This window comes from Amphiprion ocellaris, chromosome 5, assembly GCF_022539595.1.
Source record: "Amphiprion ocellaris isolate individual 3 ecotype Okinawa chromosome 5, ASM2253959v1, whole genome shotgun sequence".
NCBI lineage: Eukaryota > Metazoa > Chordata > Actinopteri > Pomacentridae > Amphiprion > Amphiprion ocellaris.
The window spans coordinates 37488073-37514022 of record NC_072770.1 but is presented as its reverse complement, the minus strand read 5'-3'; the positions used below and the strand labels follow the sequence as shown (position 1 = coordinate 37514022).

The following is a 25950-nucleotide window of genomic DNA, read 5'->3' as shown; positions in this document are numbered from 1 at the left end:
ACGAATAAATGTAGATAAATTAGACAATGAGTAGAAAAGAAAAGCAAAAATGACCACAAAGAGACACTAAATGACAAAAAGTCTTAAAATGACCATAAACAGACACAAAATTACCACAAAGAGACACAAAATGACCACAAAGAGATATAAAAAGAGTTAAACTGACCACAAAGAGACAAAATGATGGCAAATAGACACAAAATGACCACAAAAATACACAAAATGTCCACAAAGAGACAACAAACTGACACAAAATGACCACAAAGACACATAATGAGCACAAAGATGGAAAACAACAACAGACAGGAAACAAATGCCACCGAAGTACCAAAAAACGACAACCACATGCAAAACCATGACAAGGAGACACAAAATGACCAGAACTGATAAAACAACAGAGAGACTATCATTAATAGGAGGGAACTGAGCTTTGAAAACCTTAAACCCAAGAAGATAAACATGACTATAACTGAGTTTCCTGATGTTTTTCCACCGTTGTTGAGATCTAAAGCCTGTCATGTTGCAGATTGTTGTGCGGCAGGTACGCAGCAGTGTGTAGCGCTGCCTGTGCTTCTGCATTCATGGCCATGTCTGTGCCTCTTCACAACACTAAATTATTCACCTCGATAGCCTCCGGTGTGCCAGATGTGGCGGAGCTGTTGCTATTAGGCCTGCCGTTATTGCCCCTCTGCCATGGTCTTCCTTTGTGCTGCGTTGTGTGTTCTCAGAGGGGAGCCATTACCAAAAGTATACGTCCAGGAACACGTGCAGCTGCTCCTCAGTTCCACATCAAAGCTGCATGGACAAGAGGAGTAACCTTCACTTGAACTGCTGCTGTTCACAGAGGAAAAGAAAAGTCCTGCTGGAGGCTGTGGAAAGTAACACCACCAAGAAACACCTAACGGCAACAGTGACATGCAAACAAACCACAAAGAGATAACGCACAACAACAACCAAGATGCAAAATGACTGCAAGAGGACACATAATAAATACAGAGAGTCACAAAAAGACACAAAATGGCCACAGAGAGACACAGAACAACAACAGAGACACAAAATGACAATAAAATAGATGCAAAATAACCACAAAGAGACACAAAACAACAACTGGGGCACAAAATGCTCATAGAGAGGTACAAAATTACCACAAGAAGATGCAAAATGATGACAGTACGATACAAATAACCACAAAGACACACAAAATTACCACAAATAGACTCAAAAAGATGCAAAATGTGATGCAAAACATCATCTGTGGTGCAAAATTATGGCCAAAAAGACACAAAATGACCTGAAAAAGACACAAAATGACCAGAAATAGACACTAAATGACCAGAAAAAGACACAAAACAACCAGAAATAGACACTAAACGACCAGAAATAGACACTAAACAACCAGAAAGAGACACAAAATGACCAAAAATCGACACTAAACAACCAGAAAGAGACACAAAATGACCAGAAATAGACACTAAACAACCAGAAAGAGACACAAAATGACCAGAAATAGACACTAAACAACCAGAAAGAGACACAAAACGACCAGAAAGAGACACTAAACAACCAGAAAGAGACACAAAATGACCAGAAATAGACACTAAACAACCAGAAAGAGACACAAAACGACCAGAAAGAGACACTAAACAACCAGAAAGAGACACAAAATGACCAGAAAGAGACACTAAACAACCAGAAAGAGACACAAAACGACCAGAAATAGACACTGAACGACCAGAAATAGACACTAAATGACCAGAAATAGACACTAAACAACCAGAAAGAGACACAAAACGACCAGAAAGAGACACTAAACAACCAGAAAGAGACACAAAATGACCAGAAAGAGACACTAAACAACCAGAAAGAGACACTAAACGACCACTGATGAAAGGAAACTCCTGCTGTAACGTGTGGATGAATTCTCCTAACGTGGACGGATGTGACTTGTCCCGTTCTGTGACTTTATTCACACGATTCGGCTGAACCAGAGGCAGGATCGTCATAAACTTCCCGTTAGTTGTCTCCGTACGTACAGCAGTGGACTTTATTCTGCCGTGGCTCTGGTTTGCTGCCTGCACGGGGCTTTGCTGGAGCTTAATGGGTCAATCAGGAGGCGTCTCGGTCTGATGGGCCTCCATCAGGGTTTATGTGGCCGTAATCTGCAGCGGGACGACTCTCTCAGCCGGAATCCATTCGTGTTCACGCTGCGGCAGAAAACTTCTCGGGACAAATCTCATTTAGTCTGCCCCAGTTAGAGCCCAATTCAGCTCAGCGGCACTCAAACATGGACTTATGAAACCCCGAAATACACAACGGCACTGTGTGGGAGCAGACGAAGCCACGAGCTAAAGTCTTCTCAGAGTCTTTGTGTTCGGTTACCGTGGTTACAGGTGTTACTCTGGTGGAAAGGCTTCAGTGTCTCTCTCCTCAGGAAATGTAGTTTTCACGTCCAAACTTCTGTGTCTGTCCGACCTGACAGCCTGTTAGCATTAGCATTAGCATCAGCAGCTACCTGTTCACTCATTGGTTCAGTAAAATCCTGGTTTCTGATACAGGGATGTTGCTTTAGCTGGGAAAAATTACCAAAATAAGACAGAAAATGGGGAAAAATGACCAAAATAAGACAAAAAATTTGATGAAAATGACCAAAATAAGACAGAAAATGGTGCAAAATGACCAAAAAAAGACAGAAAATGAGATGGGAATGACCAAAATAAGACAAAAATGAGGCAAAATTACCAAAATAAGACTGAAAATGAGATCAAAAGTAACCAAAATATGACAGAAAATGGAGCAAAATGACCAAAATAATACAGAAAATGAAGCAATGCGACCAAAATAAGACAGAAAATGAGATGAAAATTACCAAACAAAGGACAAAAATGAGGCTAAATTACCAAAAAAAGACAAAAATGAGGAAAAATGACCAAAATAAGACAAGAAATTAGGAAAAATGACCAAAATAAGGCAGAAAATTTGATGAAAATGACCAGAATTTAACTTATAGCACCAAAATGAGACACAAAATGACCAACATAATACAAAAAATGACCTAAACAGACAAAAATGAGAGACTAACTTACCAAAATGATCCAGAATTGAGTCGATCTGCTGTCCTACATGGACTTTCAGCTCCTGGATCAGCCTCCTCCGTCCTCGGTGGTCTCTGGATCCTGACAGATGATCCTCTGAGTCGGATCGTTGGACGCCGACAGTCCAAACGTCAGCGGCTGTGAAATCCTTCATCATTCTGACACTTCGGAGCCTGTGGAGGTTTGTACATCTGCTCGACTCGTCCGTCAACCTGCGGGACGTCGGTTCTTCTCAAGACCTGAACTAATCATCACCAGGCCTCAAAGGTCGGCGGACGCTTCGTCCTGCTGCTCCTGCTGGACTGGATCTGAATCTGAAAAGGTTTCCCAGCGGGGATTCTGTTCACCTGATCTGAGCCTCTTCCGTCCTCAGTTTCACCTCTCAGCTGCTCATTGGTGGAGGCTGTTGGAGCTGAAAACCTGAAGCAAAACGAAGGTTTATCAAAAGATTTATTTCTGCTGCCATCATTAGATGGTTTAATCGATGATGCTTAGAATGCATCGACATCACAGTTCAGTCTGCACAAAATTACATCTCTACACAACTAAACTGTGTCATAGGCAGCGGTATTTTGTTTGGAAATAAGTATAATTTGAGAAGTGTGACAAAATGAAGAGAAACAACCAAAACGTTACAAAAAACACCAAAAATGGACTCAAAATGGCCAAAATTAGACAAAAAATAGACAGAAAGAACCAAAATAAGACAAGAAGCTGCAAAATGAGACAAGAGCAACTAAAATAAGTCATATTATTACCAAAATGAGACCAAAAAATTAAGTGAAAATGAAACAAAGCAACCAAAATAAGACAACAAATGACTAAAATAAGACAAAAATGACAAAAAATGGACACAAAATTACTGAAATCAGGCAAAAATGAGGTGAAATTGACCAAAATATGACCAAAAAAATGATCAAATAACCCTAAATTGAGACAAAATGACTAGCGACAAAACTAATCGAAATAAGTCACATAATTACCAAAATGAGACACAAGAATGAGACAAAACAACCAAAATAGGACACAAAATGGCCAAAATCAGATGAAAAATTAGACGAAAGGGCCCAAAATAAGACAAAAATCACTAAAATAAGACAAGAACAACAAAAATAAGTCACATTATTACCAGAATGAGACAAAAAATTAGGTGAAAATTAGATAAAACAACCAAAATGATATAACAAATGACTAAAATGAGACAAAAATAAGGTGAAAACAACCTAAATGAGACCAAAACAATACACAAAACGACCAAAATAAAAGGCTACATGCCCAAAATCAGACAGAAATTAAATGAAAGAACCAAAATGAGACCAAAAAAAACAAAAATTGAACAAAATTACCAAGTGAGACAAAAATAATCACAATAAGTTACAGAATTAAAATGAGATGAAAAATGAGGCAAAAATGAGACAAAATAGCCAAAATATGTGAACAAATTACCCAAAATGAGACAAAAATTACTAAAAATGTATATAGAATTACCAAAATCGGACAGAAATGACCAAAAAGGACATCCAAAAAGGAAACACAAATGACCAAACAAATGACACAGAATGGCCATAATCTAAACTGTTCATTTTTTAAATTAACTTTTAGTAGTTTTTAATGAAATTACAGTACTACTAAAATTAGACAAAATTACCAAATCAGACAAAACTGTCAAAAACTTGTTTCCGTTCGCCACCGATGAGATCCTGAGAGACAAAACTCTGGATAAATAAAACTCACGAAGCATTTAGAGCTGGAAAAGAAAAACCAGCTGAGATGATTAAATTAAATTCACGTCTCTGTGTTCATTTGTCTGACGTTACGAACATCTGCATTACGGATTTAAAACCCAAAGTGATGAGACGATGGCCGAAGTCACATAAATAATTCATAAACGGTAGGAAATGTTGGATAGTCAGAGCTGCACCACAATGTAATCTGCCTCGCTGTGGGTGGATTAAACAGTTCACATCCAGGATTAGGGCTTCATTTAGGGAACGGCTGGTGATGAGTCTGCACATTATACCGACACCAGCAAACATCATTTAATAACTTCCAGACTGCTGAGCTCAGGACGACACAGTGACAACATTTAATTCATCCAGGATCCACTTTTCCGACTCCAACACTGGAGTCGAACCAGTTACAGAAGCAGCTTTTTAATCCTGTTCTGTTGCTGCCTCCTGAGCGTCAAAACTCAAGAACAAAGCTACCGGTAAAAAACTTCTCCCTGGCCTCAAAGGGCTTTAATCTGCTGAAGAAAAACAACCTGGATTCTTACTTTTCAAACACAGCGGGACAGAGGAAGTTCTGCGTAAACAAAAAGCAACCAAACGAGTTGAAGAAGTGAAGTCGAAAATTTGTTAAATTGTAAATGGAGTCTGGTTCTATGGATGTTTATGCAGTGGTGTGAGTTTGTGTTATTAAAAACAGATAAAACTGAGTTAAATCTGCTCTGAAAGTGCCAAAAATGAACATATATATATATATATATATATATATATATATATATATATATATAAAAAATTAAACAATTATTTATAGATTATTACTATTATTATTATCTGAACAACAGCTAATACCTATAGAATATTTTTTAATTGTAAATATTATGGTCTAACATTGTAAAATAACACATTTACAGTATTTTTTAAAAGCACATATTTTTGGCCTGTTTTTTTTCATGTGATTTTGCTTGTTATTATATATTGATAATTTAACAACAAAGAGAAACCAACAGTAAATAATGTGGAGGTTTACAAACTGGACTCACTGCAGCCTTTAGCTCCTCTTCAGATCCATTCACTGAACCAGTGACACTTTTTCCTGCAGAATCCCAAGAAAACAGCGTTTTATGATTTCTGCAGGCCTGAGAACTAATAAATAAACAGAGTGACTGGACGTCACTGAAAAAGTCTGTGTGAGACTGGAAGTCAGCAGATGAAGGTCTGAAAGCAAACAGACAGAACGTGGGAGGAAGAGCTGAGAAAGCGACGCCTTCACAGCAGAGCAGAGAATAAAAATGATGAAAGAGCGGCAATAAAACCAGAACTAGACGTAGGAACGTGGCCTTTCTACGACCCTCAGAGCCGGGACAGATCCAGGGACAGACTCAGACGTCCATCAGATGCAGTTTAAAGACAGGGATGAGGACAATAACAGGGCAGGAGGCTGGTAGCAACGTCTTACCGAGAGAAAAGGACAAAAATCCAACTGGAATCTAAATTCTCTTCAGCTCTTCTTAAGGAAATATAAGCTGTGGTGGGATAGAAGTGCAGCGACTTGAAAGAAACTGAAACTGAGCCTTTATTTTCTTTATTCTGGTGCTTTTTATGGGAAATAAAATAAGAAACAATAAGACAGAAAGCAGAAATGTGTTAATCCCAAAGGAGCAAAAGTCATGCTATACCAAAGTGTATGACGTGACGGTTCCTACAGCGACTTTTAGTTTTCAGACATCTGCAATGAGAAACAAAATGAACCAAAATGAGACAGAAAGCAGCAAAATCAGATAAGCATGATCAAAAGGAGACAAAATAATAAGACAACAGATGAAGGGGAAATTATTAAAGCGAGGAAGAAAATGACCAAAATAAACAAAAATGAAACTGAAAATTACCAAATTAACCAAAATAAAGAACAAATTTCACCAAAACATGGAACAAAATGAACCAAAATAAGAAACAGAATGAACCAAAATGAGACAGAAAGCATCTAAATCGGACAATTCTGACCAAAATGAGACAAAGTAAGACAATAGGTGAGGGGAAAATTATTAAAACGAGGCAGAAAATGACCAAAATAAACAAAAATGAAACAGATGACCAAATTCACTAAAATGAGAAACAAAATTACTAAAATGGTAGTTGTTTAAGTTTCATTTTTGTCTGTTTTGGTCTTTTTCTGTCTCGTTTTAATCATTTTGCCTCATCTACGTTCTTATTTTGTCTCATTTTGATCACTTTGTGCCTCATTTTGGTCATTTAGTGTCTGATTTTGGTAATTTTCTGGCTCATTTTGGCTGTTTGTGTCTCCTTTTGGTAGTTTTGTGTCTCATTCTGGTAGTTTTGTGTCTCATTCTGGTAGTTTGTGCCTCATGTTGATCATTTAGTGCCTCGATTCATTTTTTTCGTGCCTTCTCTTGGTCATTTAATGTCTAGGTGTGGTGGTGTTGTTTCTCTTGTTGGTCATTTCATGCCTGATTTAGTTTGGTTTTTTTTATTATTTTATTCTTCCATCTTCTGGTTTATCACTGGTGTCAGTCTGCTGTGTTTTTTTTTTTTTTTAAAGCTAACACACGTTTCCGACTGTCAGCAGCAGGTTTAGGGTTTCCAGGGTTAACGTTGTTCATAATTAAAGTCTTCTTGGTGTCTCTGAAGGAAACATCCAGTCCTCAAACACACATGGAGCAGCTCAGTGGTCTGACAGGACGATTATAGCTTCTGTCAGAGAGCTCAGCAGGGAGCAGACGCACAACTCAACATGTACTGCACAATGTACACAACATACACAACACAACATATACAACACAACATATACAACACAACACACACGTGGAGGAATCTGTGTGGAAACGCACTCAGACAGATCTGTTCGTGTTTTCATTGACAAACTGCAGCCGTGTTCAGACTTTAATGCTGCAAACTTCCAACACTTTTCCCTGAAACGACCCAGAACCCCTTTAGTTTGTAACTGAATGTTCTTGGAGCTTTATCTATTCATCTTTGTCCTGGCGCTACTGAGGGAAGCTTCCTGGAGGTCCGCTGAGATCAGACGGCAGTTTCAAAGGGTGAAAAGTGTCCGGCAGAGCGTTCTCGGCAGTTAGAGGTGAAAGCGACCCTTCAGCAGCCACTTCTTCTGAAATCTTTCATGTCTGAAAGCAGAGGAGGATCCGCTGAGCCTCGTTAGGATGTCAGACTTCGGTCTTTAAGGTTTGCTTCAGGAGTTTGGCTCAGTCCTCTGAGCTTTAACCAGAACTCTGTCTTCTCCAAGCACAAACTCACATTCTGGTCTATTTGTGCCTCGTTTAGGTCGGTTTTTTTGCCTTTGTTTTGCTAATTCTGTGTTTCATTTTGGTAATGCCTAGTTTTGTGCCTCATTTTGGTCATTTTGCCTAATTTTTGTTGTTTCTTGCCTAATTTTGCCATTTTGTGCTTCATTTTCATAATTTTGTGCCCTAATGTGGTCATTTTGTTCCTCACTTGGGCTGTTTTGTGCCTCTTTTTCTCATTTTATGCACTATTTTTGGTTGCTTTGTGGCTAGTCTTCCTTAACTTATGATTCATTGTTGTCATTCTGTGCCAACTTTTTTTTTTTTTTTTTATCATTTTTTGCCTTTTTGTGTCTCATTTTAGTCATTTTGTGCCTGTTTTTTTTTGTTTGTTTGTTTTTGGTCATTTTGTGGCTCATTTTGGTCATTCTGCCTAATTTTTGTCACTTTCTGCTTCATTTTCATATTTTTTTTACATCATATTTATTGTTTCCTGCCTAGTTTTGGTCATTTTGTGCCTTGCTTCTGCCATTTTCTACCCTTTTTGGTCATTTTGTGTCACATTTTGGTCATTTTGTGCCTTATTTAGATCATTTATTGCCTTTTTTGGTCAATGTTTGCCCTGTTTTAGTCATTTCTTTTGCCTTTTTGGTCATTTTGTGTCTCATTTTTGTCATTTTGTGTTTAGTTTTGGTTGTTTTGTGCATAGTTTTAGTCATTTTATACCTCATTTTGCACTTAGTGTGGTGAGAAATAATCCATTTTAAGCCTTCCAGTCAGTCCTCTGAGCTTTAACCAGAACTTTCTGTTTTCTCCAAACACAAACTTCTGGATGGTAAATTAATTTATGCAGCGTTCTTCAGATCAGACTCCTACTCAGCCTCCCACCTCGGCTACGAGAAACAGAAATATTAGAGCAGATACGAAGCAGCGACAGTGAAAGTGCAGCAGACTGAGCAGCAAATTCATAAAAAATTTCATGTATCGACACGATGCAACACAAATTAGAGAAACGAGCTCATCTGAAGCACGATCAATGCAAATAAAAGGAGCGAGCCGGCAGATAAAGTGAAAGAGAGTTGGACCTGAAATGAAAAATATATGAAAGTGCAATAAGACTTTCTGATAATAAAATGTTTCAACATGAATACAATCATTTTTTACATTAAATGTGAGGTAAGTTCAGCTGTAATCGCACACATTGAGGTAATTTCTATGGAGAACTTCTTGTTTTGTTTGTTTTCTGTCTCATTTTGGGGTATTTGTGCCAAATTTCTGACTTTGAGCCTAATTTTGGTAATTTTGATTCATTTTGATACTTTTATGTGTCTTTTTGGTAGATTTTTGCCTCATTTTTCTCAAATCATGCCTCAATGTAGTTGTTTTTTATCTATTTTTGTCATTTTATTCTTCATTTTTATGATTTTCTTCGTCATATTGGTGGATTTGTGCCTCACTTTTGTTGCATTGTGTCTAATTTTGGTCATTTTGTGCTTTATTTGTTTTGTGCATTCTTTTGGTCATTTTTTGTCTCATTTTGCTTGTTTTATGCCTTGTTTTGCTCATTTTGTGTCTCATTTTGGTCATTTTGTACATTTTGAGGTGAGAAATAATCTGTGCAGCAGCTGAATCTGTCTTCATTTTCGCCCAACAATCGGTTTAAAAGTTTTCCAGGAGTGTTTTGGAGGCAGTGAGTCACACTGGAAGCTCCTGATTTGAATAAAGCAGCCTTGACCTGAACGTTATGCAGATGAGGAGCATCCAACGAGATGCTTCGCCTCTTAAATCGCAGCGTGATGCTCCCAGAATGAATCGCTCTGCTGGTTGCATCCATGATAAATGTGAAGTGTGGAAATGAAGTGTCCTGTGGTCACATATTCAGTGTTGGTTTTCTTCCTCCGCTGTGCTCGTTGCTCCAGAAACGTTCGATAACAGCCACTTTCCTGCTGGATCTATCAGCTGAAAAGATGTTTGATTCAGAAAACAGCCCAGTTATCATCACACCGCTGAGAAGCTCAATAGTCAGAAGGACATTTTTCCATCAGTTTTTCAATCTTTGTTGTCAGTTTACATCACATCGCAGTCATTTTATGCAAAACTTTTCTTGCTTTAGTCGTTTTCTGTCTCATTTTGGTTGTTTTGTGCCAAATTTTGGTAGATTTTTTTCCTCTTGTTATTGTATTTGTTCCTCATTTTGGTTGTTTTGGGGCTAATTTTCTTCATTTTGTGCCTCATTTTGGTGGCATTGTGACTAATTTCTGACTTTCGGCATCATTTTGGTGGTTTTGTGGTTTATTTTCACTAATTTCTGCCTTATTTTTGTAGTTTTGTGCCCCATTTATAGAACTGTATGCCTCATTTTCATGATTTTATGCCTTACTTTGATCATTTTGTGGCTAATTATATCACATTTTGGTTGTTTGTATTTCACTTACATGGCTTTGAGACTCATTTTGGTGGTTTTGTGGCTTTTTGGGGGTTTTTTTTGCCTTGTTTTCTGAATTTTATACCTCATTAGTCATTTCGTGTCAAATTTTGGTAGTTTTCTTCCTAATGCTGGTGGTTTTGTGACTCATTTTCATGATTTTAGGAATCATTTTGGTGCTTTTCACTATAATGTGGGTGGTTTTGTGCCTTTTTGATTGTTTTTTTACCTTAATTTAATGTTTTTATGGCTTATTTGAATGATTTTATACTATATTTTGGTGGTTGAGTGACTCACTTAGTTTTGTGCCTCATTTTCATCATTTTTGTCATAGTTATTGCTTTGATTCCCATTTTTTGCATCATTTTGTGGTTGTGTAGTGTTTCATTTTTGTAATTTTTGTTTCTCTGTGGTTGTTTTCCGTCTTTTCCAGCCTATTTAATGTTTCAGAGACAAACTGAAGGGATGTCATTTCAGTCTCGTGTCTCATGTTGTGGCTGAAAAGGAATACAGTTGTTCAGATTTTCACGGTTTTTCCCCTCCCCACAACATTTCTTTGAAGAAGGCGTTTTATTTAGATGTATTCAGCGGCCGAATGAGAGAACAAAGACACTCGATTTCTCACCTGTGGAGTGAAAACATCCTCCCAGCTGCTCTTTGAAACTGTCAGCGGGACGTTTAGGAGCTGAAATAACGCAGAAATCAAAGACGCCACGGTGAAGAAGACGTCGGACGTCGCTCCCGGGATTAACGGTAAAAAGCCGGAAGGTTCTTTCCTCTCGGCTTTAAAACGGTTTTAATCCTCGCTGCCGTTCAGGAAGTTGTGTACAAGAGTCTCCCCTTATCTCTGCTTTTAAGAATAACACAAACCTGTGGGAACTTTTAAACTTTTCCCCTGCAGCAGCGTGATTCTTTAAACAGGAGTTTGGTCACAAAGTAGATAATTACAGAAGCTCCCTTCTCACCTCATTCTACTTTATCGAACTGTAAACTTTGCTGAGCTGTCCAGAGGAAAAAGGATCATTTCACTTAATTTCCTGTTTGATTTGTTCAGATTTTCATTTTTTTTGTGATGGTTCGATGGACATGATGCTAAATCATGAAAATATTTAATCAAAATCTCTCCAAACTGTTATTCTACAGCTGATGAGGAGAGTTGTGTGAAAAAGTTTGCAGAGGCTGGAAAAAATGAATAGTTAAACACCTGTGGACACTTTATTATTATTATTATTATTATTATTATTATTATTATTATTATTATTATTATTATTATTATTATTATTATTATTATGACAATAATAATAATCTATATTTATGCAACAATAATAATAATAACATTGATTTAGAATCATTAGATAATTTTTTAAAAACATGACATTTCCAATCAGTTCCAATCCCTTATATATATGTGTGTGTGTGTGTGTGTGTGTGTGTGTGCGTGTGCGTGTGCGTGTGCGTGTGCGTGTGCGTGTATATATACATAATAAACAATGTAATAATGCTACTAGTAATAAATGGTACTATTATTAGATATTAAAAAATAATTACTGAAATAATAATAGTTTACTGGTGTCTTTGTTATATTTTAATAATTAATGGAGACAGAAGGAGGATCTCCTTCCTTTATGATGAAACTGAGTGATTTCTCACTTCCTGTCTGTGCTGATGACTCTGGTCGTCCTCGGTAACGTCCACATGATTCCGTCGCCATGGTGACGCTGCTCTGATTGCTGCGTTTCCTGTCAGCGCTGCTAATCTGCTATCAGCCATCCGAGGGGCTTTATTTCCTTTTTCCGTTCAATTAATCAATTTAATCTCTGAGTTAATGAGTGGCAAATAATACTAACAGGGAGGAAGCTAGCTGGAGTGAGTTTGTGTGTCTGTTTGTGTGTCTGTGTGTTTGTGTAGCTGCCTGCTGGTTGGATCAGAACTTTTGACATCTTTTCTAATTAACAGAAGCAGTTATTCAGAGGCGATGTGTGATTTTATTACAGAGAGTCGGCTGAATGTTCAGGTTCACGACCTTATTTTGTTCAATTTGTGTCTCTTTGTGGCTGTTTTGTGTCTTTTTGTGGCTGTGTTTTGTCTAACTTTGTTCTTTTTGCATCACTTTGTGGTTTTTTTGTGTCAGATTTTTGTCATTTTTGTCTCTGTGGTTGTTTAACATCCCTTGTGGCTGTTTACTCTCTAATTTTGTTAATTTTGTGTCTTTGTGGTTGTTTTTTGTTACGTCTATTTACGTTTATTTTATGTGCGACCGTTTTGTGTCCCATTTAGGGAAAAAATTTGTCTCATTTTGTTCATTTTGTGTCTCTTTGTTGCTGTTTTAAGACTATTTCTGCCTTTTTTTTCTGTTTTTGTTCATTTTCTGTCGCTTGGTGGCTGTTTTGTGTTACATTTTTTGTTCATTTTGTGTCTCTTAAGGTGTTCCTGAACATCATTGTTGTTATTTTATACCTCTTTGTGTTGGTTATGTCTTTCTGTGGTTGTTTAGGTTGTGTTGTGTCCCATTCTGTGTCTAATTTTGTTAGTTTTTTGTCTCCTTGTAGTTGTTTAATGTCTCTCTCGCTGTTTTCTCTCATTTTGTTCATTTTTGCATATATTTGTGGTTGTTTTTTGCCTCAGTTTGTTTGTTTAGTGTCTCAGACCCGACAAGTTCCGCTCTTTTATGAAGAAAGTGAACCCACCCCTTCAGATTTAGCTCAGATCTCCTGAACTATCACTGACATTTAGTCCAGATTTACGAGGCATGTTCAGCCTCTTCCTGTCTGCTGTCTGGGTGAACATTCAAACAGAGTTTCTGTGTTTTCACTGTGAAATCTTTCAGGATCGTGACCACAGAGCAAACTGAGGCTCTCCACGGTCTGACAAACACTCGCTGTTTTGCAGTTTACTGCGACTGCATTCGACCTGCGGGCGACTGAGCGAGCGTGACTCGACCGAGACGATGTTCAGCGAGCATCCGGCCGCTGCAGAGTCACAGAAAAGCAGCTTTTTCTCCGCAGAGCGGCGATAAAATGTGTTGAGTTGCAGCTGCAGTCGGGTGATGAAGCGTCGAGAACACAGGAGGATGCGGGGCGATCCACAGTCAAGGCCAAAAAAAGAGAGAGAACACGTCTCCATGGCAACCGTGTGTAGATCCCCATCACTGTGAGGGTTTTTAAAGTCAGGAAATGAAGGAAGTAGAGCCCCCTGAAGGCCACACAGAGAACTGCAGCTGTGGGAAACATGGAGGAGGAGGAAGGAGATAAAGAGAAGCAGGATTAGAATAACCACCAAAAATACACAAAATACAAAAACACAACACTGAATACAATGAACACAACACTACATACATGATACACAACCCTACATCTATACACAACTCTACAGCTAAACACAACCCTACATAAAACAAGCATTGTTTTAGGTCTAATTTTGGTCATTTTCGGGCTAATTTTGGTCAGATTGTCTCATTGTAAAAGTGTTGTCTAATTTTAGTCATTTTAGGTCTAGTTCTGGTCATTTTAGATCTGGTTTTGGTCATTTTAGGTCTAGTTTTGGTTATTTTAGGTCTAGTTTTGGTAATTTTAAGTCTGATTTTGGTCATTTTAGGTCTAATTTTGGACATTATAGGTCTAGTTTTGGTCATTTCAAGTCCAGTTTATATCTGGTTGTGATCCTTCTAGGTCTGGTTTTGGTCATTTTAGGTCTAGTTTTGGTAATTTCAGGTCCAGTTTATATCTAGTTGTGATCATTTTCGGTCTGGTTTTGGTCATTTGAGGTTTATTTTTTGTAATTTTCAGCCTAGTTTTGGTCATTTTGGGGCAAATTTTGATCATTTTTGAGCTACTTTTCATGTTAGGTCTGATTTTGGTCCTTTTAGGTCTGATTTATATCTGGTTGTGATCTTTTTAGGTCTGGTTTTGGTCATTTGAGGTTTATTTTTTGTAATTTTCGATCTAGTTTTGATCATTTTTGAGCTACTTGTCATGTTAGGTCTAATTTTGGTCCTTTTAGGTCTAAGTTTCTTCACTTTTTGGTCAGTTTGTGTTTCATTTTGAAAGTTTTGTGTCTAATTTTGGTCATTTTAGGTCTAATTTGTGTAATTGTGTCCCTTTGTGGTTGTTTTATGTCACTTTATGGCTGTTACCATCACGTTTAGGTTATTTTGTGTCTTGTTTAGGTCATTTTGTCTAGTTTTGTGTCTGATTTTGTATTGTATTTTGTTCTTGTTGCCTCACTTTGTGGCTGTTTTACGCCTGCCGGCGGCCGATTACATTCAAGCTGGGGGGAGTTCTGTTGTTGTTGATTTGTAGCTGAATTTGTCGGGTCTCTGGGTGATACCTGGAGAAACAGGAACACATGAAAGGAGACAGAATGAACAGAAAGGGGCAGAGAAAGAGGCGCTTTATCTGCAGAGGCAGGACGGCTTCCTCTTTCTGCTGCCTCCCAGCTGTTTGTTCTAGACACTTTACAGCGTCTTTATTCAGAGCGACGTCAGGCCTTTTTCACCTGACCCGCAGCCCACAACGACACGAAGGTGGGCCGACGGTTTATCGACGGCGTGACAGCAGAGCAGAGCAGCCGGAGGTCTGCCGAGGACTGATAAGACCAGCCGGGAATAGAAGGAGACGAGGAGGCTGTTTAGACTCTGCAGAAAGAAAACAGCTGCAGAATTTGGCTCTTTCCTGTTTTTTTTTAGTTTGTTTCCCTTCAGCATCAGCCGTCTAGTCAGGAATCTGAACCTCCTGGTGACAGATTCAGGAGTTTTGAGTTGATATTTACCTCATTATTCAGCCCTGATCCTTCCTGAACGTCCGCTGAGGGTTTAAAGATCATCACAGATTATTATAAAACCTCCACAGAGAGTTTCACCTCAAGTTTTATCACTTATTCTGCACCTTTCAGTGTTTGTTTGTTTCAGGACTCTTGTTGGTCGGTTCACAACACTTTTGTTTAATTTTGGTTCTCTTTGTGGTTGTTTTGTCTCATTTAGGTTGTTTTCCATCTTATTTTGGTTGTTTGGTGTCTTTTTGTTGTTGTTTTGTGTCTCTTTGTGGTTGTTTTATGTCTCTTTGTGGTTATTTTGCGTATTGTTGTGGTCCTTTTATGGTTGTTTGGCATCTCTTTGTGTTTTTTGTGTGTCCTTGTTGTTCTTTTGTGTCTGTGTGTTTTTTTACATCTCTGTGGTTGTTTTGTATCTTTCTGTGGTTCTTTTGTGTGTCTTTGTTTTCGTTTTCCATCTCTGTGTTTTTTTGTGTCTTTTTGTAGTTGTTTTGCGTCTTTTTGTGGTGTTGCACAATTTCATAGTTGTTTTATTCCATTTGCATCTGTTTGCGACATGTTTTACGTCAATTTTGTTTGTTTTGCGCCTGTTTATGGTTGTTTTGTCTCATTTTGGTTGTCGTACATCCTCTTTTGCCATGTTTTTGTGTCTCATTTTGCTCACTTTCCCTCTCATTTTACACCATGTAGTTGTTTAGACTCTCATTTTAGTTGGTTTTCATATTATCTTCGTCATTTTGGTTTTTTTGGCAGCAGTAATCTCCTGTCAGGCATGTGGTGACAATAATTACAAACATTTTGTCATTTCGTTGCCGTCGACTCCATAAACAGCCAGAACATTTTGAGAGGTTTCCTTTTGTATTGACAGGACATATTGTGTGGTTTGGGTTTAGATGGTGTTTATTTCATCTGGTCTGAGGCCTGTAGGACTGAACCTCTGATGAAGACGGTCTCCAGCTGCAGAGGGACATGTGGCAGGTTTCAGAAGTTCTGATTGGTTCTCCAGCAGCTGTGACACTCTTCAAAGACCTCAGTGAATTATTGAAGAGCCCCGCTGACAGATGCCGTCTCCATCTAAATGACTGATCCGCTGCTGTGTTGGTGTCTGAGCTCCGTTTGAGAGGCAGCCAGGCTCTCATTTTAAACATTACATGTTGAATTTTGGTGGTTTTCTGTCTCATTTTGATAATTTTATGTCTAATTTTGAAAATTTTGTGTCTCATTTTGGACATTTTAGGTTTTTTTTTTTTTTAAATGTCTCTAATTCTGGACATTTTGGGTCTAATTTTGAAAATTAGAGTCTAAGTTTTATTATTGTGTTTAATTTTGTAAATTTTGTGTCTAATTTTGACTTTTTTGTCAGACTGTCATTTTTTGGATCATTTTTGATGTTTTGACGTTCATTTGGAACTTTCTGCTACTAATAGGGTCGTTCTGGATGTTTTGTGTCTGGTTTTGGTATTTTAACAGTTTCGTTTCTCCTGACATTGGATGCATCATTTTGGGTGGAGGTCTTTGTTTAGCTGTGACGGTGCATTAGAAGCTGAGGATGAAGAGGATGTGATGGATGGATGGATGGATGGATGGATGGATGGTTGGATGGATGGATGGTTGGATGGATGAATGGATGGATGGTTGGATGGATGGATGGTTGGATGGATGAATGGATGGATGAATGGATCGATGGTTGGTTGGTTGGATGGATGGATGGATGGTTGGATGGATGGATGTGATGGATAGTTGGATGGATGGATGGATGGATGGATGGATGGATGGTTGGTTGGTTGGATAGATGGATGGATGGATGGATGGACGGACGGACGGACGGAGGGACGGATGGTTGGATGGATGGATGGATGGATGGATGGATGGTTGGTTGGTTGGTTGGATAGATGGATAGTTGGATGGATGGAAGGATGGATGGATGGATGGATGGACGGACGGACGGACGAAGGGACGGATGGTTGGATGGATGGATGGATGGACGGACGGACGGACGGACGGACGGACGGACGGACGGAGGGACGGATGGTTGGATGGATGGATGGATGGATGGATGGATGGATGGATGGTTGGTTGGTTGGATAGATGGATAGTTGGATGGATGGATGGATGGATGGATGGACGGACGGACGGACGGATGGACGGACAGACGGACGGAGGGACGGATGGTTGGATGGATGGATGGAAGCTGATGAAGTGCCCAGAAAGCCACAATAGACGTGAAGAGAAAGTAGGAGAGTGGGAGGAAGAGATGCTTTTCTCTTTTCTTTTTCCTCCTCAGTTTGGTCGGCTGCCTTCTGGGGGGATTAGAGGCTGGTTTTTTCTCTCTTTCTGGATCTTCACCGTGGCCAAACAGCAGCCTGAGGCCGACCAGGCCGTCAGCTCGGTGCAGCTTTTCATCCTGCGGGTTATCGGCTCCACGCTGGGAGTCGGGGGGAGTCGGGGTGAGGGCGGCTGGAGATAACATCCGGAGTCGGTTTTTAACTTTCCTCCAGGCGCCGGAACCAAAGATTCATTCAGATCGCTCTTTGTAGATAATCTGTCTGAGGACGTCCTCAGCTCGGTGGAACCGATCGGCTGTGGGTCACGGCATCATCCTGGATCCCCCCGAGTCCTTCAGTAACCTTCAGAAGCCAAAAAAACACCGAAACACAGTCACTGGTTCAGTCAGCAGAGCTCCTACCACAGCCTCATGTCTCATTTTAAACATTTTAGATCTGGTGGTGGTCATTTCAGGTCTGGTTTTGGTCTAATTCTCATAATCTTTGTGCTAATTTTGGTCAGTTTGTCTCTTTTAAGAAGTTTTAGGTCTAGTTTTAGTCATTTTAGGTCCAATTTTGGTCATTTCTGGTCCAATTTTGGTCATTTCTGGTCTAGTTTCGATCATTTTATGTCTAATTTTGTTGATTTTAGGTCTAGTTTTGATCATTTTAGGGCTAATTTTCATAATTTTTGGGCTAATTTTGGTCAGTTTGCCTCTTTTAAGAAATTTTAGGTCTAGTTTTAGTCATTTTAGGTCCAATTTTGGTCATTTAGGTATAATTTTAGTCATTCTACATCTAATTTTGGTCATTTTACGTCTAGTTTTGGTCATTAAAGTTCTGATTTTGGTCATTTTAGGTCTAATTTTGGTCAATTTGTCTCATTTTATAAGTTTTATGTCTAATTATTGTCATTGTCTAGTTCTGGTCATTTTAGGTCTGATTTTTGTCATTTTGGTTTTGATTTTAAACACTTTAATGTCTGATATTAGAAGGTTTCTGTTATATTTCGGTCATTTTAGGTCTGATTTTGGTCAGTTTGTGTCTTATTTCATAAGTTTTATGTCTAGTTTTGGTCATTTTAAATCAGATTTTAGTCATTTTAGATCTGATTTTAGGAGTTTTGTGTCTGATTTTGGTTATTATTATAATCGTTTTTAACATGTTGTATATAATTCCGGTCACTATGTGCTTCATTTTGGTAGTTTTTTGTTTCATTAAGTAGTCTCGCGTCTCATTGGTATTAAATGTTTCACTGTACCAGTTTCTGGCATCAATAAATGAGCTGAGCTTCTTCCAGAGTCTGAGCTCAGTTTCAACAGGAGCCTGGACCTGATTTACAGGATCTTTACATCATTTCACATAATAGCATATTGAATATAAAATATTCAGGACACTTGTGACTAATCCACTCCGTCCCATTCAAATGAAATATTAATAATAATACGCTGCATTTTAAAGTCTCATCTGCTTCCTCACAGACTTTGGTCATTTTGGATGTTTCATGTCTCATTTTGAGCATCTTGCATCTCTTTTTGGTAATTTTACATCTCATTAACGTTAGATGTGTGTTTCTGGATGCTTTGAATTTGATTTCAGACAAATTTTGTCCAATTTACATAATTCTGGGTCTCATTGTGGATATTTTAGGTCTAATTTAAGAGGTGTAGCCCTAATTTCCAACATTACATGTCTCATTTTGGACATTTTGAACATTTTTTTCTTCACTTTCAATATTATAAGTCTCACTTTAGATGCTTGACATCTGATTTTGGTCATTTTCTTTCAGATTTTGGTAGTTTTGTGTTTCATTTTGGTAGTTTTTGTATGTCATGTTTTTCTAAATCTTCATAATCTTTGGACTAATTTTGGTCAGTTTGTCGCTTTTAAGAAGTTTTAGGTCTAGTTTTAGTTATTTTAGGTCTAGTTTTGGTCATTTTATGTCTAATTTTGATCATTTTTAGTCTAGTTTTGGTCATTTTAGGTCTAGTTTTGGTCATTTTATGTCTAATTTTGGTCATTTTATGTCTAATTTTGGTCATTTTAGGGCAAATTTTCATAATCTTTGGGCTGATTTTGGTCAGTTTGTCTCTTTTGAGAAGTTTTAGGTCTAGTTTTAGACATTTTAGGTCCTGGTTCAGTTTTGCGTCTCATTTTGGTCGTTTTGTGTTTCATTTTGGACATTTTGTCTCTGATTTTAGTAGATTTGCAACTCATTTTGGGCATTTTATGTCTTATTTTGGTAATTTTGTGTCTCATTTTGGTAGTTCTGTTTTTCATTTTGGACATTTTGTGTTTCATTTTGGTAATTTTGTGTCTCATTTTTTTTTCTCAGTTTTGTGCATAATTTTGGTCATTTTAGGTCTATTTTTGGACATTTTGTGTCTCATTTTGGTAGTTTTTTGCTTATTTTGGTAGTTTTGCGACTCATTTTGGACATTTTATGTGTCAATTCGGATATTTTGAGTCTGATTTTGGTAATTTTGTGTCTCATTTTGGTAGTTTTGTCTCTCATTTTGGTAGTTTTGTGTCTCATTTTTGCAGTTATGTGTCTCATTTTGGTAGTTTTGCACCTTTTTAGTGTTAAAAGTGTATATAAGACTTTCCGGCCTCCGTCAATCAGCAAAGCTTCTTCCAGACTCTGGAACTGATTTACAGAATTATTGCATTTTAGCTTGTTTCAAATAATAGCATATTGAAAATTAAATATTCAGGACACTTCTGACTAATCCAGTCCGTCTTTTTCAAATGGATTATTAATAATAATGTCAGACTTCAAATTATCGTTGGCTTCCTGCAGACAGGAACGGTTTCCATAATGTAAAGAAGCTCCAGAATTAGAGCATTAACTCAGACGGCGGCTCTGAACTGTTTTTAGGTTTAACTGCAGCATCTGGTGGAAATGTTCAGACATTGTTGTTTCTTTATCTTAGCCTGATTGATTAATTTGACGTTTTCACAGCCTGTCAGATGTGAAAATGTCCTGCATTTTATTCATCATTTCTCATCGTCAGCTCAACATTTTTACATATTTGGACTTTGGTTGAACAAAACAAGACGTTTTAAAGACATAATGTTTCCTGATGTGAAGTTCTTGGTTGTTTTGCTTCTAATTTTTGTTGTTTTATGTCTCTGTGTAGAGTTTTTTAGTCATTTTGAGCCACATTTAAGCTGTTTTTTTGCAATCTGTTGATGGTAAATGTCTCATTCTGGACAGTTAATGTCTTATTTTAGTCACCTTTTATCCCATTTTGGGTTTTTTTGCATTTTGTTAACACACATACACATACATATATATATATTTTTTTTTTTTTTGGGGGGGGGGCATTTTTTTTGGTCTCATTTTAGTTATTTTTGCCCCATTTTTGTCATCTTCTTTCTCATTTTGGTGGTTTTTCATTTTGTTATCATTATAAATCTCATTTTGGATGCTTTCCATCTTTTTTGGACATTTTTGTGTCACAGTTTGGTTATTTTACGTCTTACTAATGTTAAAAGTCTCACTTTAGATATTTTTCTTTGTCTCATTTTGGTTATTTTAGTGGTTTAGTGCCTAATTTTGTTGACTAAACATTTGGTTAATGCTATACATGTCATTAGGAACATTATACGTTTGTTTTGGAACATTTTTGTCTCATTTTTGTTGTTTTTTTGGGTCTCATTTTGGGTATTTTACTTCATTTTCATGCTTTTGCATTTTGTAGGTCTCATTTTGGACAATTTTGGTCTCATTTTGGACAGTGTGTGTCTCATTTTAGGCGTTTTTTTGCCCCATTTTAGTCATTTTAGTCTCATTTTGTTGGTTTTGCATTTTATTACCATTATACATCTTACTTTGGACATTTTAGGTCTTTTTTGGCTGTTTAATGCCTCATTTTAGTTTTTTTTTGTTTTACATTTTAGTTTTTGTCTTTGTTTTTGGTGTTTTTTACATCTCATTGATGTCATAATTCTCATTTTAGAAGTTTGTGGTTGTTTAGTATCTCATTTGTTGATTTTTTTTCCTCATTTTCGCCATCTTCTCTCTCATTTTTGGATGTTTTACATCTTATTTTGGAAACGTTTGGTCTTGTTTTGGCCTACGTTTCTTTTTACTTGTGCTGACTAAACTTTCTCATGTGACACAAGCTTGAGCTGCCGGTTCGTTTGTCATTTCAGCATCATAATAATATTGACTGTATGTGTTAGAGGAGGTTCTGAGGATCGAAACAAACTAGATTTCCAGCCTCCAGCTGTGCGTCAATCCTCCCACTCATCACTGCTGCAGTCGGAGCAGATCCAGGTGGAATTTATCCATATTGACATTCCACTAATAGATTAGTAGTATAGTATTCATTACTCATTAGCAGCAGTCAGCCTGTCAGATCAATAAGACCTTTACCGGAGCAACAAGCCCGAGCCAAAGCAAATCCGAGCTAAACGTCAGATCAGATCTCAGTGATAAATTTGAGGCCGAGACGTCGTAAAAACCACAGTCGATACTGAAACTGGCTTCACGGTGTGGTGGAGTTTTACACCGTGTCTCTCAGTTTGGTAGTTTTGCGTCTTTTTTATGGATATTTGGTCTCATGTTGGTGATTTTGCATGTCATTATAGATGTATTTTGTCTGAATTTGGACTCTTGCGTTGGACATTTTGTGTCTAATTTTGGTCGTTTTATGTGTCATTTTGTTTATTCTTTTGGCAGGTTTTGACTGTTTTATTACTGTTTTGGGATGTACTGAGTCTCATTTTGGACATTTGTTGTCTTATTTGGGTCGTTTTTGTTTCATTTCGGTTGTTTTGTGGAGAATTTTGATTGTTTTGCATGTCATTTGGGATTTATTGAATCTCAATTTGGTAATTTTGTGTCTCCTTTTAGATGCTTTGTCTCTCATTTCTGGGTGGTTTTGGCTCATTTTGTGTCTCAGTTTTGGTCATTCGGGTGTTTTATTCAGGTAATTTTGCATCTTTGAACGTTTTTGTATGTCATTGAGGTATTTCTGGTTGTTTTGCATCTAGTTTTAGATTGGTTAGATTTGTTTATTATGGGCTGTCAGAGTGGTAAAAGCTGCTTTGTAAAGTCACGGAAACACAAAGCTTCACTTCAGTCTCAAAGTGCACATCTGTTCAGTCTTTAACACAGTAGATTTCACAGTAGCGCGTTTAGTTTAGTTTATCAGGAATCGGTTGGTAAGAGTACCAGCACTGATCACTGATGTCCTTGGTTGTGTTTGGTGTTTCCTCTGCAGATGGAGGACATGCAGTGGCCTCGGGGCGAGCAGGACGTTCCCACCTCCGTCTGCAGCCTTCCCTGTAAAGCCGGCGAGAGGAAGAAGGTTGTGAAGGGCATGCCGTGCTGCTGGCACTGCGAGCCCTGCGACGGCTACCAGTACCAGCCGGACGAGTTCAACTGCAAGCTCTGCTCCTACAACATGAGGCCGAGCACCAACCGCTCGTCCTGCCAGCCCATCCCCATCATCAAGCTGGAGTGGCACTCGCCGTGGGCCGTGATCCCCGTCTTCCTGGCCATGCTGGGCATCGTCGCCACCATCTTCGTCATGGCCACGTTCGTGCGCTACAACGACACGCCGATCGTCCGGGCGTCGGGCCGCGAGCTGAGCTACGTCCTCCTGACAGGGATCTTCCTGTGCTACATCATCACCTTCCTCATGATCGCCAAGCCGGACGTGGGCGTCTGCTCCTTCAGGAGGATCTTCCTCGGCCTCGGCATGTGCATCAGCTACGCCGCCCTGCTCACCAAAACCAACCGCATCTACCGGATCTTCGAGCAGGGCAAGAAGTCGGTGACGGCGCCGCGGCTGATCAGCCCCACCTCGCAGCTGGCCATCACCTCCAGCCTGATCTCCGTGCAGCTGCTGGGGGTCCTGGTCTGGTTCAGCGTGGATCCGCCCAACACCATCGTGGACTACGACGAGCAGAAGACCATCAACCCGGACCTGGCGCGAGGCGTGCTGAAGTGCGACATCACGGATCTGCAGATCATCTGCTCGCTGGGTTACAGTATCTTACTGATGGTGACGTGTACTGTTTACGCCATCAAGACCCGCGGCGTCCCGGAGAACTTTAACGAGGCCAAACCCATCGGCTTCACCATGTACACCACCTGCATCGTCTGGCTCGCCTTCATCCCCATCTTCTTTGGCACAGCACAGTCAGCAGAGAAGGTAAGAACCAGACTGAAACCTTCTACGTTTATAAATGTCGGTGTTTTCCTTTGGTTTAAAGATTACAAGTGTGGAAGAAATTTCACTCTGAGTCCTTCTAAGTTTGCTGTAGTTGGGTGTTTATTGGTATTCCAGCAAACAGTGGGCTGACCAACACAGAGCATGAGTCTGTGGAGATGAGGCACAGTGGTAGTTTTGTGTCTCATTTTGGTAGTTTTGCATCTCATTTTGCCTTTCATTTGGACATTTTGCATCTCATCCTGGTAGTTTTGTGTCTCATTTTGGTAGTTTTGCATCTCATTTTGCCTTTCATTTGGACATTTTGCATCTCATCCTGGTAGTTTGGGGTCTCATTTTGGTAATTTTGCATCTCATTTTGGAAATTTTGTGTCTCAATTTGGACATTTTCTATCTTGTTTTGGTAATTTTGGCTCTCATTTTGGTAGTTTTTTGCCTCATTTTGGTATTTTTGCATCTCATTTTGGACATTTTGTGTCCAAAATTGGTTTTGACTGGGTTTGGACATCTTGCATCTCATTTTGGTACTATTGTGTCTCATTTTGGTAGTTTTGCCACATATTTTGGACATTTTGCATCTCATTTTGGTACTTTTGTGTCTCATTTTGGTAGTTTTGCCACATATTTTGGACATTTTGTGTCTCATTTAGGACCTTTTACGTCTCATTTTGGTAGTTTTGTGTCTCATTTTGGTAGTTTTGCCACTAATTTTGGACATTTTGCGTCACGTTTTGTTTTTTTATGTCTCATTTTCATCAATTTGCATCTCATTTTGGTCAACTCTGAATCTTATTTTGATTTCTTTGGTCAATTTGTTCCTCATTTTGTGTCTCATTTTGGTTGTTTCACATGTTTCAGTCGTTTTACGTCTAGTTTTGGTTGTTCTGGTCATTTTGTGTATGATTTTGCTTGTTGTGTATCTCGTCTTAGTATTTTTTTTCATACTTTGGCCTTTGGCTTCTCTTCCATCACATCACTGCTTTTCTGTGTTGCATTCAGACGAGGTTCTGACCAATTCTTCTGAATGGAACAAAAACCTTAACATTGCAAATAATGCGCCTCAGCTGTCAGTTCTGTTTTGAATGTAAAAACTTTGCGTAACAGGCCTGTAAAAGCCGTGAAACAGCAACACTATCAGGCTGAACTCTGGAGCTCCTCTTGAACTTCTCCGGCATTAGCGGCAGGGTGACTTAAAATTGCGTTTTGATTAAGTGCAAATATCCCTCTAATACCTGAGCTGCCAGAGATTGAAGCTTGGAGCCAGAGGCAGAGATTAGGAGGCTGCTGCTAACCGGAGGAGGTGAACGTTATCAGGTGACGCTGCCGCTCTCCGGATCTGATCCCACTGGAAGGTCTAAGCCGCTCTGCTCGGCTCCAGGCGTCGCAGACATGGACTGGACTAAACCCTTGATGGGCCGCTGTCCTGTCCTCAGGGAAACACTTGTCCACTCAGGCTGCTTCAGGCCACACTGATAATCTGCCCAAAGAGGCGATCCTAAAGCTGAACACAGCTCTGCTCGTCACCTGACATGTTGAGGCTGGAAGTGGAGTCAAAGCTGGCTCCGAGGTTGTTTTTGTTTGTTTTTTCTTGTAGCAAAAGGAAAAAGTAACATGTAACGAGTGGAAAAGGGGAAAAAAAGCAACACCATATTTAGACTTGGTCACCAAATCTGTTCAAGTAGTTTCCTTGTGCAGTGATGCTCTGCTCCCAGTGCTCCTGAAACATGTTTAATGCTAACTGAAAGTCCTGTTCTGTAAATATGTCAAGCTCCATCTGTGGTGAAATCTGAAACTTCTTAACTCTTCCTTTGTTTTGTGCCTAGTTTCGTGCTTTGTTTTTGAATATTTTGTGTCTCATTTTAGTTACTGTGTGCCTAATTTTAATTGTATTGTGGTTCCGTTTGGTCGTTTTGTGCCAGATTTTGGTTGTTTTGTACATAATTGTAGTTGTCTTGTGCCTCATTTTAGTGGTTTTGTGTCTAATTAAGGTTGTTTTGTGCCTCCTTTGGACATTTTGTGCCTCATTTTAGTTGTTTTGTGTCTCACCAGTTATCAGGTGATAGTTTGTTTTTTCTTGTGCCTCTCGGGATTTTTTTTTTAGTTACTTACCCAATCTAATAGTTGTTTTTTGTTTTTTGTTTTATTTTTGCGAATCTACACATTAGACATGTCGGGTGAAGGGATTTTGATGAAATGTCATGATTTTCAGCTCAGACTTGATAAATTTTCCAGA

At 38.7% G+C, this 25950-nt stretch overlaps 1 protein-coding gene across 2 annotated transcripts in view; it reads left to right on the top strand.

Annotated features, from left to right (window-relative positions):
- The window catches only part of LOC111564152 (metabotropic glutamate receptor 7-like), a 202611-nt gene that overhangs the window by 143111 nt on the left and 33550 nt on the right, over nt 1–25950 (top strand). For both annotated transcript variants that reach the window (XM_023263568.3, XM_023263570.3), the window contains exon 8: nt 22764–23699. In XM_023263568.3, coding sequence (XP_023119336.1) covers nt 22764–23699 — 936 coding nt within the window. The remainder of the gene's footprint in view (nt 1–22763; nt 23700–25950) is intronic.